The sequence below is a fragment of the Drosophila yakuba genome, chromosome 2R (genome assembly GCF_016746365.2).
Source record: "Drosophila yakuba strain Tai18E2 chromosome 2R, Prin_Dyak_Tai18E2_2.1, whole genome shotgun sequence".
NCBI lineage: Eukaryota > Metazoa > Arthropoda > Insecta > Diptera > Drosophilidae > Drosophila > Drosophila yakuba.
Genome location: NC_052528.2, coordinates 10,379,115 through 10,396,474, shown reverse-complemented (window position 1 = coordinate 10,396,474; position 17,360 = coordinate 10,379,115). Strand labels below are relative to the sequence as shown.

The following is a 17,360-nucleotide window of genomic DNA, read 5'->3' as shown; positions in this document are numbered from 1 at the left end:
ACCCTTCTTCTCCCTTCCACTAGCTGAGTAACGGGTATCAGATGGTCGGGGAACTCGACTATAGCGTTCTCTCTTGTTTTACTCTTGTAGAGTAACTGGATTCATGGAAAATTATGTACGAGTAACAGGTAGAATGTATAATAAATAGTATATATGTATATGAGTCGGATGCTTAAGCATTTAGATAATTATTGATTTTGCCTAGCTTATTAAAAGTACATTTTTGAGTATTGATGTCATATACAAATTTAAAAGGTTAACATCTGTTATTTCCTCTACAGTTCCCATCAGAAGTGCCATCTACTATTCTTGACTTAAACTAGCTTGCTTGCGTAGATTTAATTAATAGTTGTGCAATGAATTATAGCTTAAAAAGAGAGGTTACTTTCAATGCCACATGCATTTATTAATTTAAACTTGAATGTTTGAGAATATCTTTAATCAGTTGCAAAAAACGCTTCCACTTGTCGAAAAAAGCAACAAAGAATGCAAGAATAATCTAAAAAAAGGAAAAACAGACCAAGAGGAGCAGAGGAAAAAAGACCGAGAGAGAATGGGGAAAATGGAAAAGATGCAGCCACAAAGGAAAACTTCTCGAAAATTATTTTAGTTGCCCAAGTCGAGTGCAGTCGTGTGGAAGTGAAAGAGAAGCCACAAAGTAAAAAAGGAACAACCAGACAGCAGGCATAAAAAAGTGTTAAATACATTTTCCATAATTATCCCTCATAGTCGTGGTCTCGGTAATTCAAAAATTTGTGGAGTTTCCGTACTTTTTACCACTTTACAGACCAAGATTTAATGAGATTGGGGTTGTGCAATGCGTGACTGCTGATTATATAAGACGCACAATTGCCCAAAGTTCAGGCATTCAACTGGTTCCTGCAGTTTGAATCGAAAGTTTGAATAGAAAGTAACTGAGTTTCAGGTTGTGTCGAAAAGCCGGCAAAATTCGAGTAATATTTTTGCACGGGCGGAATTTTGACAGGCGAACGCAAACAAGCGATTGGGAAAAGAGCAACAAAACTTTCGCAGCGAAAAAAGAGCGATACGAGTATACTTGTAAAAGTAGAAAGATAGAATAGAAAAGCAAGAGTGCCGCCGGCAAGAGTGCGAATTTATAAATAAAACCAGCGGATAGAAAGAGATCCGGTATCTCTTCGCAAGAGTACAGGTAAACAAAGCCGGAATGCCGGAACCACTGGGACTGCTATGGTCCGTGCCGGAGTCCAAGGCGAAGGCGCCCATCATCAAGGTGTCCTGCGGCATCGGCGACACGGACGGCTATCCCGCCTTCGATGTCGACTCCGATGCGTACGCCACCAAGGACGACAGCCGGTGGGGATTCCTCATAACCGGCGGAGCGGAGTTCCACATGCCGCTGACAGTCTTCCAGGTGAGTTATACTCCATGGGGGTGGTTCGCCCCTGGGAACGAGGCCACCTGGTGCCAGCCTTACAATTATATCGATACAGTCAACCTAAAGCCATTGCAAATTGTAGGAAAGGCATTTAAGCTGAACTGTTTTTCTGGGTATCCATTTCAGGAGGGGAAAACAATATTTATTAAATGTTAAGTGGCAGTGAAGCAAATATAAATTTCAAAAGTACATAACTCAAAAATGTCCCAAGATGAATAAATTTCCCATTTTACTTCGTTCTTAATTAAGAAATACCGAATAAAGGTACTTTGTACTTTATTTACAACTTTTGCTGATCTACTACTGGTGAATAAGAAAATATTGCTTAATTCATTCCAAGTTTATGATATATTTTAATACATCATAATTTTAATTAAAGAGAATTTTCAGGAACAGGACTGCTGAACATATATAATATTTGTTTAATTCCACTTTAAGCTATAATTAACTGGAGCAAGTTACACTTGCAGTAGTTCCCACTGTAGCTCTTTTCCGCTGCAACTGCTGTTTCGTCATTGTTTCCAATTTTTTGATTGCGAGCCAGAACGACAACAACCCAACCCACCAAACCAAGTCAAATTTGAATTCCAATTATGCTATGACGAAGTCGCATCGAATGCAAATTGGCTGCCAGCACATAGAAGCTAGCATTTTATTGTTTCTGGCATCTGCACCTGCCGCGCCCCGTCTTCTGTCTTCTGTGCTCAGTCTTCGAGTCTTTTCTAGCCTTTTAGTTGGCCTGTCTCGTCTCCCCTTTTTTGCTCTTTTTGGCCCACTTGAGTCTCGAGTGAATGTACAATATTTGGGTTAGCCGAGCACCCCTTCCCCTCATACACAAAATAAATACGTTGGCTGTCATAAAATATATGTATCCAAGCACACGATATAACAATGATTAAAGTATAACAATCAATAAAAGTATTTAAAGAGTCATATGCAAATGGAAAAATCTCTTTGCTATAATAATGTATTAGATATCGATATCCTAACTATATATATTGTTATTATAAAGAAACCCTACAAAAATGTGACGCACTGTATCTCATATGTATGCAAACTGATTTCCCATAAGGCGAAACTATTAGTATTGCTTTTGGCGTTTGTGCAACATTTTACTTTTGACGTTTCGCGTTTAGTCTTTAAGAAAAATATCAGTCGTTGTTTTTTGTTTGTTTTATTTTTGATTTCAAGTCAATTTAGGGGACATTTAAAGAGTTTGATGAACCCTATGCATAAGTAGTTTCCATAAGGAAAATGCCGATTATTTGTACCTAACTATATGTACTCCTTTATAAGTATTATTTGTTTTATTTGAGCTCAACTTGTTTCATTGTTTCTTAATTCTTACAATTTTACAATACTTTGGAACTACATGATTACTCATCCAGTTTTATTTATATTTTCCATGATACGTTTATTAAAGGGTACCCACCAAGTCCATTCCGCCATGTTTAAGAACAACGCATTGTGTCTGTGTTGCTTTTAGATGTTATTGTTTTTTCATTATTTTTGGGCCATTTTCTTTTGGGAGCAGCCGTTCAGTTAGCTCATCTCGTATACATGTCATCTGTATCTGTCGTTCGCGCATCGCGTATATTTTCTGAACCTAAACTCAAAGTACGCAGATATCCATTCAATTGCGCCTCGAAGCTCGCACGGTGCGGTTTTTGCTGAAAGTGAAAGGAGCTGCCGGGCTTTCGCATTCGCTTTCGCTTTTGGTATCGGCATAGGCATCGCATCGCATCGCTCTCGATTTCAATCGACATCCTTGTGGTCCTTGCAGGTTACCCCCAACGGCCTGGCCGACAAAGCGGGCATTCGCCTGGGCGACATCATACTCGAGATCAACGAGGAGGACGCCTCGCAGCTGACGCTGTCCCAGGCCCACGAGAAAATCAACTCGACACCCAAGAAGATACATTTCCTGCTGCGCAAGTAGGTTGCCCCAGATGCACTTGCTGGCTTGCGGTGCGTCTGGGAGGCTTTCAGGCCGTTTAACTTATGTAATGAGCAAACTACTGTCTGCTGTCCATCTCCCCCGCAGCATGGAGGAGGACGATCCCATGGGCCAGTTCGAGGCCGGAGAGGAGAAGTCGATTGTGATGCGGGTTCCAAAGCCTTTGCCGCCGCCAAGTGGTGAGTACTTACTTTTTGCATGGGTTCCCAAATCAGTTCATTCGCCTCCAGCTCCATTCCTTGATTACTTACAGAAATGTGGTGTGAAAATGTTGTTCTTTTCAATACTACCAAGTGATATTAATAATGTGCCACGTGTTTTATAAGTAATTAGGAAAATTTCACTTTATACAGAAGATACTAATGTAGTTTATAGTTATTCTCAATAAAAAATATATTAGTGATACATTCAATGAAACTTAGTAATGATAAAAAACTTTTTAAAAGTGCTGAAATGTGCTAAAATATATAACTCATTTTCTAACTGCTTCGATCCAAATTACTTGTTTTTAATGTAAACCGTGCCTATCCGAATTACTTTAAAATTGTTGTCCATATGTAAAATGGTTTTACAGTCCCAAGTTGTTTCCTGTGTAGCCCCGAACTCACTTGGCTTTGTATCTTTTTGTAGACTTCACCCCAACCCCCCTGCTTGGCTCGCGTTGTTGGCATCCGATAATGTGGCAAGACCCCCCGGAGCCGCCGAAGCCCAAGAAAAAGAAAACCAAAACGCAGCTGGACGACGAGGGCAACGAGGTGGTCATTGAGCTCAGCGAGGACGAGTCGTCCGACGAGGAGGAGCAGGTGAACCAACCACACGATTGCATGCCAACAACTCTGCCATCGAAATTAACACATTCCGTTTTTCCCTTCTCCCACTTTCCGCCGTGTTCTCCATCGCCTCCCCGTGTAATCCTTCCGCGATCCAGGAGCTGCCCCACCATCGCATCATCCGGAACATCCGGCGCTTCTTCGCGGAGGTGGGCGACAACCAGGAGCTGCGCACGAACACCATCGAGAACATGTTGATGGCCCTGCCCAGCGCCTCCAAGGCCAAGTGAGGAGCCGTTCACCCAGCTAACCGGCTTATCCCTGGCAGCAGAAGCTGCCGCATCCCTACACCTGCACTGTGAAAAAATGCCAGTCAAAAGATTTTACTACCCACCAATATGAGAAATAATGTTTTGTTGATGTGCGCAGTAAACATTTTGAAATCGTATTTCTTTATACATAATATCTAGCTGAATATTTTTCGAGATAGAAAGATAGGGATACATTTATCTATCTAAGGTGCATTGCTTTCGCAAAATTATCTACTATACAAAACTAATGTCTTAGATAATAAATAGACTTGATTTATATGCAGCTTTTCCTCTGTGTAGAGTTCGCTAACTCTTTTACACTTGTACATAATTTTGAATATTTCGTGTCTGTCCTTGTCGCTTTAATAAAAAGAAACCCCTTGAAACCCCCAAAATACCTCTACTCACTAATGGATTCCATTTAGGACGCATACGAGCCAGCTCCATCGAGATGCGTCTGCTGGAGATGCAGCGAAAGTTGTCTGCCATAGCCGAAATACCCAAAATCCTGTGCTCCACTTTGGCCACCGTGTCGCAGAATTTCGGCCGCATGAGTGAATCGGAGGTGGATGAGGATGAGGACGAGGAGGAGACGGCCTATGTGCAGCGGAAGTTCTCCTACGACGAGGATGCCCTTGACTTTGAGCTGAGGAAAGGGGGACAGGCAGGTGACAGTGACAGTGACGGGGAAGATTTGGTGCTGGTTCAGGAGGAGGATGCTGAGCATGTGGATGTTCCGAAAGGTGCCAGGCAATCAAAGCTGCTGAAGGATGTCACGCCGGAATCGGATTATGCATCGGAAGCCAATTATCCGGCAAATGAGGCAAGCGATGACACAGAATCCGGCGATGAGGATGAGCCCGGCAGCACGGTGTATTTCATGAAATTGCCAGCGACCCCCGCCGCGGATACGTATTCTTCTACAGAGGACGAGGACCAGGACGAGGATGACAGCGACTTCTTGAACACTACCTACACGTGGAATCTCCGCAATGTGCCCAAGCTGCGAATTAACGACGCCGAGGCCGAAGGTGAACTGACACTGGGAACTCAGGCGAGGGAGGTGCCTCGGCAGGAGCAGCCACAGGCAAAGGAGTCTTGCCTGGAAGCCGAGCCGGTGAAGGTGCGCCCAGCCACGCCCACTCCAAAGGCTCCGCCTCAAGAATCCGCCGAGGGGCAGACACAAAAGGTAATGCCGCCGCATATTTCAATCAGGCCAGTAATTTATGATGATTTTAAACGATTGCGATTACAAAGTCTGGCAAGGGGACTTTCTAAGGGGATCTTTCAATTTGCAAATTAGTATGGCATTTAAAATGCAACTATATTGTTAAGAATCGTTTCGGCTTTACAAATATACAATACTCCTATGCATATTTATAAAAGCATAACTCTTCTTTTAGTTGCTTTTCAGGCTGGACAAACTGGAGCGATCCTGGCCCTGGGCAGACCGTGAAAAGATCATATACAAGTGAGTGGTGAATAAGGACACATGCCCATGTACGAGTATGTACCCCAAATTGAAACCCTATTCATTCCAGGCAATCCACTTGCCATTTGGTGCCACGAAAGCCGCTGGGATTGGTGGGGCAGCGAATGCAGCTGCTGCTCAAGGACAAAAAGGAGTGAATTTGTGAAGGGAGCAAGGAGTCAAACCCATGTTAAACAGTTCCTGCCATTAGACTAAGTTTAACCTCAGAGGGGGACAACTCGACGTCGAAGGGTGGTGTGAAGTGGCCAACTTTTAATTGAGTTCATTATGCAAATACACAGGCGACAACAGCAGCCTCAACTTCAGCAGCACTTCAATTAAAAGCCGCACACCCGGGCGTATTTGAAACTCTATTCAAACACGCTTCACACCCAGCCTTTCAGTCGGGTAAAATTTTTAATTAAAGTGCACTCTGCCGTATGCCAAAAAAATCACTGCCAAGTCAAACGCAAGCAGACTCAAAATCAAGACAAAACCGCAACCAAACCCAAGCCGAAGCCCAAACCCAAACGCAAACTAGACCAGTGCCAAGCTCTTCAACCGGCACTTGCAACTTGGCCAGGTTTATGCATTATTTGTGACCCACCGCACCATAAATTCCATCTGAAGGCCAACGCAATGCACTTATTCCGAAAGCAGCAGGACCTGTGAGTCACGCAGGATACGGAAAAGGACGATGACGGTGCCAAAAAATGTTCCTCGAAGTTTACTCTTATTTTTAGAACCCCGTGCAAGGGTAGTATCATTCTAGATTGGTTTGGATCACTTTTTATACATCTAAAGGTTTCTATTTTAAATTTTATTTGATTTTAAATTGGTATTATGGGACGTGGTCAAAAATCTAGGCTAACATACAAATTATTCAAGAATTTTATAGTTATTACAAATTTAAAGTTTTATAGTATCATGTTTCAAATATTTTTCTGGTCTTATATAAGCTACATTTAATTGCTGAAAGTTAAATTTAATAAAGAATTACAACACATTTTTTGAATTTATTGAACTTTAATACAACACTTAAGCAAAATTGAGTCGCTAAGTGAATGAAGCGCCTTGTTGGCATGCACAACGTAAATGTTTTCCCTTCTGCAAAGCTCGCATTCGATGGCAGCATGGAAAACAAACAGCTCGGGAATTAAACAGCTCATTTGCCTGCTGGCTGATGAGAAAAGTTTACTCCGGCGGGCGTACGCGGCGTATGAGCGATATCAACCTGGGCTGAGCACAGCATCGTGTTCACTATGCTTCCGGGCGCGAATAATCTGCAGAATTATGAGTTTCTGTGGGCAGGAGTGTGATAGTGCACATTGTGAAACTGCCACTTATCGCGCACACTTTACATGCATAAAACATAGAGCGCACAATGGGGCAACTGCGAGGACACGTGCCTGCCATACAAACAAAGTGGCAGTCGCAATCACAGCCACCCAAAGGGACCCTCCACCACCCACTGCCGCCCACTGCCACCCGATGGCACTTGCAGGGACGTCATTATGAAAACCACCAACGGAAAACGGCCAAACCAGAGCCAGAACTCAACGGAAAGTCCTCAATAAGTGTCAACAAATGTTGACAGCACTGCAATGAGCTTTGTTTGCTGCGGAGTGTCCTGGTGGGCCAGAATGCGGTTTCACTCGGTAGGTTTACGTGAGAATAGCTGACAGTCTCTGGATTTCAGAGTCAGTGGGCAGACTTAAAAGGCAAAGGAGAATACCTTTTCGTTCTGCTCATCCATCAATTAGCAATGTCTAAACTTAGTTGGCCACTTTTGTATAATCTATTTGTATAAAAGTTTATTTAGGCATTTATCTGGCGAATCTTAATAGTATTTAAAATTACTATATGCATTTTATGGTGCTTTAAATTATATATTTGAAAGAATGAAAATAAACAAGTGAGGGCATCGCCTTCAGACAGAAAATTAGCTGGAACTTCCACTGTGAATAGGTAAATCCGCATTACTTACCCGTAGTAACCAGCTGCACACCCACCTTTGCCCAAATAGCCAAGTGAAACTGCCCGTCTCTATTGTACCAATTCAAAATAGTTCAGCATTGTTTTTAGTGAAGCCCGGCAATTCTCGTTAGACACAAATATAAATTAGGCTTCATGTTGTGGCACAAACAGGTTTGGCTCAAATGGAATTCGGAAGCACCTGTTGTGCTTTCATCACCAGGCTGGATAACCTGGCCAACGTCCATGGGGACGAAGCGCAGCGGAGGAGGGCCAACTTCAAATGGCATTCATTAAATGGGCATTAGGTCCGGAGCCCGGACTGGGTTGAGGTTGTTGCTCTTGTTGCTGTTGTTGACAGACGTACCCCAGATTCATTAAACAAACTGAAAGTTGACTAATTAGCAGAGCAGAACCAAGCAGAACCCAGAAGAACCAGAGGAAATGTATAGCATACGTAGATATAATTAAAATTTTATTACATTTGCGTACATTCATAGACACATTAAAAGCGATTGCCAGAAAGCTCAGCTTACCACAGAGAGAGAGAGAGATATATGTATATATATATTTTTGGGGGCAGGGAGTTTGGGGGGCACTAGTCCTAGGATACACTTAACACTTAAGACAACAATGATATTTAATATCCACGCAAATTCTTACATTCATAGGTACAATAAATATGTTCTCATTCAAGTGGGTCCGTTGCCGGCAAAAGGCTGAAATTTATTTCGCATTTCGCATTCTAGGGAAACCAAGGAGAACTGCGGTCTATACTATTCAAACTTAACATTTAGCATGGTGCAAAATACACATCAGCCTTGCTGGCTAAGGAACTTATTCTGGGTGCTTTGAAGTTTTCCGCAAGATTCGTAACAATATCTCGGGTGCCTCAAAGTAGACTTTAAAATATGCAATACAAATTTAACAGAAATGTAAATTTAGCTAATGAAATCGGAATTTTAAAGGCTTCAGCTGAGAGTGTATGAACATTTAACAACAATGGCAAATCTAAAAGCTGTGCCTTGCAAATTTGATGTAAAATGACACTGTCTACTTTTAGACACCCGTTCAATTATTTAGAAACTCGAGGTATAATTAAGGAACATGCCTGGCGATACTAACTGGGTTCAATGGGCTGTAGCTTTTGGTGGGGTTTGGTTTTTGGGTTCTTGACCTGTTTTGGTTTTGGTATAACTGTGGCTTAAACTATGAGATGTTGTGTGACTCGAGAGATTAACCTAAAGCGCCTCATCGGCCATGTGCTGTTGGCCAGCTCTCTCCATGCGAACTATGACAGTGCCCATGCCATTGGGATGGCCCTCCTCCACTCCACTTACACCTGTTGCTGCTGCGTCGGATGTTGCAGCTGCGTGCGATGATGCTGCCGTTGCTGCTGCCTCGGCAACATCTTCCGCAATGGTCGTCATCAATGTCGGCCTGTCGGCGGCACCTGGCGCGGACTTGGCGTGGCCAGCGGTCTCTCCTCCCTCCTCCATGAGCGGCTGGCTCTGGCGGGAGTGGTCGATGGTTTGGCGACGTTTCCGGAACGGCATCCGGTCACGCCAGCCGTCCAGGAAGGACGACGAACTCGCCAGGCTCTGGCTGCGTGCTCTCTGCTGCTCCGAGGACAACTGGTGGCTTTGATGGTGCGGATGGTGGTGTTGGGGTCCTGCGGAGGCGCGTCGCTTGGCCGACATGTCCTTTAGTCATACCTTCTCCTCTCCTGGCAGTGGCGGTCCGCAGCGCACGAACTACAATCAAAAGAACTGAGAATTTGCTATCATGGTGGTTGGCCAGTTGGCAACGGTGCGTCGGTTTCTGTAACTATCTTGTGTCTCTCTTTGTTTTTATTGCTAGATTTATATATTTTTTTGTTTGTTTATTTGTTGCATGCGATTAATTCGGATCTGTAGGCCAATAAACTGTGAGTGCTTAAGTGTGCTACTGCTGCTGCATTACTCATACGCGCCGTAACCCGTGGTACAAAATTAGCAGAGAGAAAGGATGGGAGAAAAGCGTGTGAAGCTTTTAGTACAAATCTTACCGAGACCTGAGTAGCTGTGTAGGAATTGGTCCGTGGTCGGTTGCTGAAGCACATCATCCGCCACTTGCGCTTCATTTGGGCAATCACCTCGCCGTTGCAAAAGCAGAACAAAGTGGCCACGCACAGACCCTGGAAAAAAAATGGAACTATGATGAGCAGGCTGTCCAAATTATCGTGGCGGCTTATCGCAGTTGTCCTTATTGCAGTGTCCATCGCTTTAGTCCCTCTTTGTACCCTGCAATTGGGTATAACCAGTGGCTACCCATCTCGAGATCTCAACGTCTATACGGACGGACAGACGAACGGACATGTTCAGATCGACTCGGCTAGTGACCCTGATCAAGTATAATTATATACGTTACAGGTTTAAAAGCTCAGCTAGTATACCAACAATGCTTTCCAGGGTATAGCAAAAGGCGACATTTCCCTTTTTGTGTATCTCCATTTTCTTGTTTGTCCCGAGTCGCTCCTAATACAATACATAATAGAATTTTGCTTGTTTCTTTGGCTATTCCACCATCCTGCCACCGAAATGGCTCAGTATTCATTTCGCCTGTCAGACGGCCACTTCAACGGGCCGTGAGTCCTTCGTTCCTTCCTCCACACCGATGCGAACCCACTGTTTGACATTTGTCCTGCCACTTTCTGCCTGATTGTTGCAAGCGGCGTTTGTGGGGGCCATATATATATATATATGTATATGTAAATATTTAATGTATGGCCGGGTACGTGCATTGACTGCCGCCTGGATTTCTGGTTAGCACTTCGGAGCGGGGATTCTTTTGATTGCCACTACTCACGGAGACCCATCATGAACTCAATCAGCCACAGTTGCCATCCATTTACTCCTCTGTTTCTGGCTGCCTTTCCATAATCAAAATGGGGTTTTATAACCTCACAGCATATTGCAAAGAAGACATTTGTTGTTTGATTGCAAATGAACCACTTCTTCCAGGACTAGAATTGATTGTCTTTACTCGAATTGGCAGACTTTCTCCTTGCTCCCAGTGTATCTGTATTGTACAGTGCATTTCAGAATGAAATTCTCCTTCTCTACGGACTCTTATCCCTCTATAAATGTATTTTAATTTTTTCCTTGCGAAATGAGGTCAAATGTTTCGATTTGTAAAACAGAGTTCATATTTACATATTTGTGTATAGCTGCATTGTTGGGTAAACCGTTGCTGTTTCCTTATTTAGTAGTTTTAGTTGGCGTAGTTGGTTCCGGGATGTGTTCAACCACAGAACGGATGGCCAACTAGTACTACATCTACCCAAATATAAACACGATCTGGCTTTATTAAATTTTTCCACCTATTTTGCTGTGTTTTTTGCGTTGCCTTCCTGTTCTCTGTTGTCCCATTTATAAAGCTTTCGGATGAACTATCTCTCTTTGTCTGGCAGTTTAAGCCATTTACTATGAGTGCTACCCGAATAAAGTTTGAGCTGGATTAATGTTTTTTTTAGCGTATTTTATGCGTTTTTCTAAAGTTTCCTTTATTTCGTTGCTGAATTACACAGACAAGTTTATTATAATAGCACTGAATTTTTATTTAATTTTAGGAAAACCTGTTGAATAGGAAGCTTTAGTAAGCCAATTAGTTGATTTAAAATATTTGGCAAGAAGTTGAGAGCATTCCAAGCGAATTTCATAATACGATTCTGTTGACATCTGACGTTTGTTTTCCACTTTGGCTTTCTGCCAAGCGAAAGTTTTTAATTCAATTACAGTAGAACGTGCTTAGTCTACACATCTGCTAAATACAAAATGTCCACAAGCTCTTGGGGGAAAAACAGAGGAAAATCTCTGCGGAAAACTCGCAAGCGGACAAATGGCAATTGCAGCAAGTTTCGCATTTCGGCACCAAAACAACCAAATAAACACGTTTACATGCATATAAATTCTCGTCTTTGACTAAGTAGTTTCGGGCTTTTCCATTTCCCTCGTATACAAATCCCCCGGCACCTAACTCAAAAATTATTTGATATTCTTTCCGGAGCTGAAAACTTGCGGGGAATCTTTTACGACTGTCGACATCATCAGCACGGTTGCCACAATAAATCCAAATTATATGCAACCACCGAGTTCAGCGGGAAAACTTTGCCATCTTTGCAGCAAATAAGCCAACGGAAAACAACCCAATAAAAAAAGTGAATAAATACGAACAGAGGAAAATGCAAAGGAAAAGTCCCAGGCGACTGGCCTTAAGCTTTCAGCTCTCGAATAAAAGATTTCATCAATCGATTGGCATTGACGAAGAGGCTCAAAACGAGGTGTCATTGTGCTGTTGCCGAGTTATAGAAAATTGTGAAAGGCTCAACTGCAGCTTACTGGCACTCAAGATGATTTAATGTTTACTAGCAAGATAATGGATTTCTCTGTTGTTTTAGGGCTGCTCATGAATTCAATGGGTTTTGTGAAGTTGTCTAGCTGGACTGCCTTTTGAGCCGATTATATTGGGTGTAGATCGAACGCAAAGATTTTTGTGGCATACCTTTATGCACCTCTAGCTCCACGGGAACTGTAATGTCAACAGTCTGTAGTAGAAAACCATTTCGTGTGAAAAAACAAGCAAATATATGCAAACCATTTGAACTGCAAACTGAAAACATAAACTAAAAGATTCTATGGCTTGTCTACAAACAAGAAGGGAACGCAGCTCGATGAAGTTTCGCGTAGTTGTCTTTAAGTTGCGGCCAAGAAATATATGTTAACCAAGTGTAAATGGTGGTCTATCGAAACTGACTTGGCTGAGCGACAAGCTCGAGTTGCTTTTACGAGTTCCTGTGTGCGAGAGTGCATTTCATGCTCAACTTGCCACATTTTTCCAAGGGGGAACTTCGCTCCAATCTCGGCCAGCAATTTAATAAACCGAGATCAAGTGAAATGCCAATGGCGGGAATTTCACATGGCGTGTACTTTCATTATTGATTTGAAAAGCGAACCGATCTAATGAGCTCGCTCTGGTATTTGGTATTCCAGTAATTCTGGCTTATTTGCATTCCCAGTGGTGGATGGCACCATGAGGCGAACTAACATCATAACTTTTTAGCCAGCTCCGAGTCGTAAAGTGATTTTATGAGAGCGTGCAAAACAAAAGCCGGAAAGAAAAAACGAAAAAAAAAGGAAAAAATAAACGAGAACAGAAAGGAAAACATTTTACTTACTTGGAACGAGGCCGTAAACGCCGAGATGATTTCGTATGTATTCTCCCAGGGATGTCCGGGTGCAGGACGAAAAGGCGTTACGATATACTGTAGGCCAAGCAGAGGAACCAAAAGGAGCGTGGCCCTAAAACAGGATGAGAGGGTGAATTATAATGCCTTGTTTTCGTTTCTCAGCCGTGTATTAACATGCAAGTCAACGCGGCGTATGCGTAATTCAAAATGTAAAATGAACCCAACTTCCAAGTGCAGAGCGAATAAACAATAAAAGAGCTGACGGCTGCACGAGGAGGACTCTAAATACAGGGGAAACAAAATATAATTACGCATTCGCCCCGTGGGCCAGTTGGCCAGAGTTCTCAGCTTCGCTTACACTCGTAAGTGTTTCAGTCTCCCCAGTTGCTTCTCTTTTGTTTTGTTTTGTTTTGTTTTATGAAAGGGGGTGACTAACTTACCGAAATGCCTGCAAAATCGTTCGCGATGGACCGCAGCTGCCCTGAATACTTGCCGGGGCATTCAGCTTCAAAAGGACCACGCGCACAATGTTGCAGAGGAACAGGAGGTTCAGGAACATGGAGATACACACAGGCACCACCAGAATGTTATCGTAGTTGGTTTGGCTCATCCAGCAGCTGCAATAAGCAAGTTGGTGGAGGAATGCGAGATGAGTCAGTGGGTGAATTGCTGATTGATTTGATTAGCATTTGGCCAAGCGGCCGACAGACGCAATCTTTCAACTACACAGAGAAATCTTGATGAAACTGATTTTAATCAGTTTCAATATCATAAGATTACCTATTATACAACAACACATTATGGTTATAACCTGTTCCTTGTTTATGCTTTTGATATATTCACTTTTGATGATTGTAGGTATTCGTACTTTTCTTTCGGTGTGAGGTGTAGCTATTTATTATTCACTTACTGACGATGGTCTTCGGGCGTGCCGCCCAGACCGCGCGCCATGCTGTAGACGAATATGACGATGGCCGGGGAGCCCCAGCCGAAGGCGATGAGCCATTTGACCAGCCTCTTCTCGGAAATGAATGCGGCCACCAGGACGGTGTGCAGATAGAATCCCTCGCAGAGCATCCAGGAGTAGTTCGACAGGAGGAAGTAGTGCAGCGTGATGTGCAGAGCCACGCAGCGCAACTGGGTGTGGAATATGGTATTCGGAATATGGAAATCGGAAATTGGAAATTGAAAGCCGAGGTTGATTCACCATTACGCATTCGCCAGGTGTGCCCACTTACCGGACTGTGATGCAGTAGCTCCGAGTTCGGCATGACCAGCAGGTACCAGACCAGCCACAGCGAGTTATTGGCAGCGAACGAGGCAAACAGATTCATGTGCAGCGTGATGCGGGCGCACTTCAGGGATCTGTTCAATCGAGAGACAAATATGCGAATCGAATTACATCAGCCGTCAATTTGTGGCAAGTTTTTATGGCCAAATTTGCAAGTTTGTCTATGGCTCCATTTGCATTCGGCCCCGCTCCGAAAGGGCTGCAAGAGGCAGAAAAAGTCCTGCGACCAAAAGGCTAAAGTTCATTTCCCATTTTCTGTTTCTCCTTTGCTCAATTGCATTGATTGCTGACATCTGGCCAAACTGAATCTAATTTGATTTCGTCTCGGCAATTTAATTCAATGGGTTAGATTGTTCTCGGTATCCTCCTCACTACTTTATAATGTCTTAAGTTTTAGGAAAAGTATCGTCAGAAGCGGTAGGTTAGTAAATTGTTGTCTCAGGAATTATATTACAAACTATTTTTTCATATTTTATCAAAGGTAATTTAAAGGGGAGTTGTATTAAAAAAATGTTTAGGCAATACAATTATTAAATGAGAATTATACTTTTTTAAAGTTCTATTCTATTAAAATACCCTAACACTAAGACTTAATTTTCCTTTATGCAATTAAGTTTTATTTGAATTGAAATTCTGGTATTTTCATCGTTGCTGTTTGAGGAATGCGTGCTTTTAAGGGTGGAGTGGTCCATTCAGTTGGTCACGATGCTCAGTCATTAAACTTTTAATTATTCACTTTTTTAGGGCAGACCGAATTCCCACACGTCGCTGGCCCCATTTTATTTGCCTTTGGCACACAATTTAAAACCGTTCTGTCTATGGGATCGCCCCTCTGTCCGCACATCCATTATCCCTTATCCTTTATCCTTGGGCCCCAGCTCCATCCGAATGTGCGATAAACAAACGCAGAGCACTAATTGGTCTGCAGGCACTGGGAAATTAATCGATATCCTGCTTCGAGTCGCCAGGAGAAGGGGACACAATGTATTTTCCCATTTCGCCATTTCCGGCGTCAATTGTGCCGCATTAAGTGAGCAATGAGTGCAATAAGCATTTGGGCCCAGCATCCAGGTTGGCAGTTGATTAAGCCACTGTCGCATTTGTTTGCCATCCATCCATCGGCAAGTTTCACTTTTGGCGCCAGTCCTCATAAGTCTCAATATAAGTCGCAATATAATCACCAGCGAGCCTCATTACCCTTGAGTGGTTTTCCCTGCTCCCAACTCAAGCAGCTAAGAAGCCAAGCAGCCAAGCTGTCAACTTGTGGCCAAGATGAAGGAGTGGAAAGCCCTCTGCCATACTCACTTGAAATAACCCAATATGGCCAACGACAGCAGAATGGCCAGCAGTGAGGTGCCGTAGCCCACCTCGTAGATCAGATTCACGTTGTGCCTCCACTGAAGAAGAGAGGTGTAGAGATGTAAGTGGGCAGATACATAGTGTTTCGATTAATTAGTTGCATGAAGGATAAACTATAGTCTATGGGATCGGCTTACCTCGAGGTCGTCGAGATTTACGCAGGTTGTGTAGTTGGACCATGTTTTATTGGTCAGCGGATGCTTGAACCACTCGCCATCGAGACCGCACTCCTTGTGGGCATATCCTGCATAATGGAGGCAATGTCAGTTTGCGATAAATAAAAAATAATTAACCGCGCTGTTTGCTCTGCTTATTACACCTGCCCAATAAATATTGCATATGCGATTAATTCGTTGCCGCGCTTTCTAGCAAACATTTCGACATCCTGTGCACCACACAAATATTTACACTTGCTAAATGTGTGTGATTTTTTGATTGACTACTGGATAAATATTCTGGCTCATATTTACATTTTGCGGTCGGCCTGAGCATTCAATTGAATTAACCATTATTTATTGCATCTGCCACCAAGTTAACCGCAAAAGAAATGCGATTCGCATGGGAATTTGCAACCATATTAATTTGGAATTGCATAACCATTCTGTTGTTTGACTCGTCTGTGTGTTTTTAAGTCGAATCAAGTCGAAGTTCGTGACAAAAACTTTACATTGGTTGTGGCATGTCAAGTGCCGTTCGACTGTGGATTACCAAGTTGCTAGTGCAATTTACGGAGTGGCACTTGTCGAAAAATTACTCGAGAATTTTTAGCAAGGAACTTCGAAGGTGAGTTTTATCAGGTCGTTCGTTTTTCCGCCATTTCTGCCTTTTCCGTTCTGTTCGACCGATGATCTTTGGCCAAGAATCCATTTATCGCCGTTTGGCACGCAGACGGAGAAAATCACGTATACGCGCTGTGTGGCAGATAAGTGGGGAAAGCGGGATAAGCGGGGTGAGTGAGTTCTCGACCGCAGCTCACCACATCGACATCCGGCGACCGGAAGTGCCATAAAAGTTAATGGCGGCGCAGTGCCAAAGCACATAATCTTGTACAAGCTGACGGCGACCCCCAAGGCAAAAAACCAAAAAAAAGTACAAAAAGGATAAAAGTGAGGGTGGCGCCAAGCTAACCACAAGCTAAATGTAGCAAAAGTAGCACTTTCTTGACGCTCGCCTCGCTTTCGCCGCTCTGTCACAACAAAAAAAGTCATTCAACTCTCGCTATTTTCGTTGCCCTGGTCATGGCCAAAACGAGGTTGAGGTTTAAGTTGGCTGTACACCATTAATGCAAATTATCATGCAGCGCATGATTTATGCCATAAATTGCTTCAAATATTTATCCGCATTTATGATGATTTTGTAGAGCGTGGCTTCGTTTTTATATGTATGCCAAGCATAATTAATTAGTTTTCTTTGTGCGCTCGGCCATTCTGTTGATTAATTTATATAGCACTCATCTGCTAATTATAAATTAAATGAAATACACACAGTGTTGCGGAAAGCTCAGAAATTATTCAAGTCACCTTTGATATTTTTATTTATGATATGCTAATGATAGGACAATGAGTTGGCCAAACTATTCAAAG

At 43.0% G+C, this 17,360-nt stretch overlaps 2 protein-coding genes across 8 annotated transcripts in view; one reads left to right on the top strand and one right to left on the bottom strand.

The window, feature by feature from the left end:
- Window positions 1-592: 592 nt before the first annotated feature.
- LOC6529974 (PDZ and LIM domain protein 7) lies at window positions 593-6,932 on the top strand. 5 transcript variants are annotated; one of them, XM_015196544.3, is made up of 6 exons: window positions 593-1,393; window positions 3,201-3,352; window positions 3,462-3,553; window positions 4,881-5,644; window positions 5,859-5,926; window positions 5,997-6,932. In XM_015196544.3, exons 1-6 carry the CDS (start codon window positions 1,187-1,189, stop codon window positions 6,082-6,084), a joined length of 1,371 nt encoding a protein of 456 aa, XP_015052030.1. In that variant the 5' UTR covers window positions 593-1,186; the 3' UTR covers window positions 6,085-6,932. The 5 variants fall into 5 exon arrangements, with proteins under 5 accessions (XP_015052030.1, XP_002090920.1, XP_015052031.2 ...); XM_015196545.2 differs by lacking the exon at window positions 593-1,393 and adding an exon at window positions 3,017-3,034; XM_015196548.2 differs by lacking the exon at window positions 593-1,393 and adding an exon at window positions 3,030-3,075.
- A 1,426-nt stretch (window positions 6,933-8,358) lies between these two features.
- Window positions 8,359-17,360, bottom strand: part of LOC6529971 (calcitonin gene-related peptide type 1 receptor) — a 28,473-nt gene continuing 19,471 nt past the window's right edge. The window contains exons 4-11 of one of the 3 annotated variants that reach the window (XM_039372083.1): window positions 15,915-16,021; window positions 15,724-15,815; window positions 14,366-14,492; window positions 14,038-14,264; window positions 13,568-13,744; window positions 13,116-13,239; window positions 9,948-10,076; window positions 8,359-9,680 (exon numbers count right to left, since the gene is read on the bottom strand). In XM_039372083.1, the coding sequence (XP_039228017.1) occupies window positions 9,606-9,680; window positions 9,948-10,076; window positions 13,116-13,239; window positions 13,568-13,744; window positions 14,038-14,264; window positions 14,366-14,492; window positions 15,724-15,815; window positions 15,915-16,021 (1,058 nt within the window). In that variant the 3' untranslated portion in view covers window positions 8,359-9,605. The remainder of the gene's footprint in view (window positions 9,681-9,947; window positions 10,077-13,115; window positions 13,240-13,567; window positions 13,745-14,037; window positions 14,265-14,365; window positions 14,493-15,723; window positions 15,816-15,914; window positions 16,022-17,360) is intronic. The other 2 variants (XM_039372084.1, XM_002090881.3) reach the window with 2 other exon arrangements.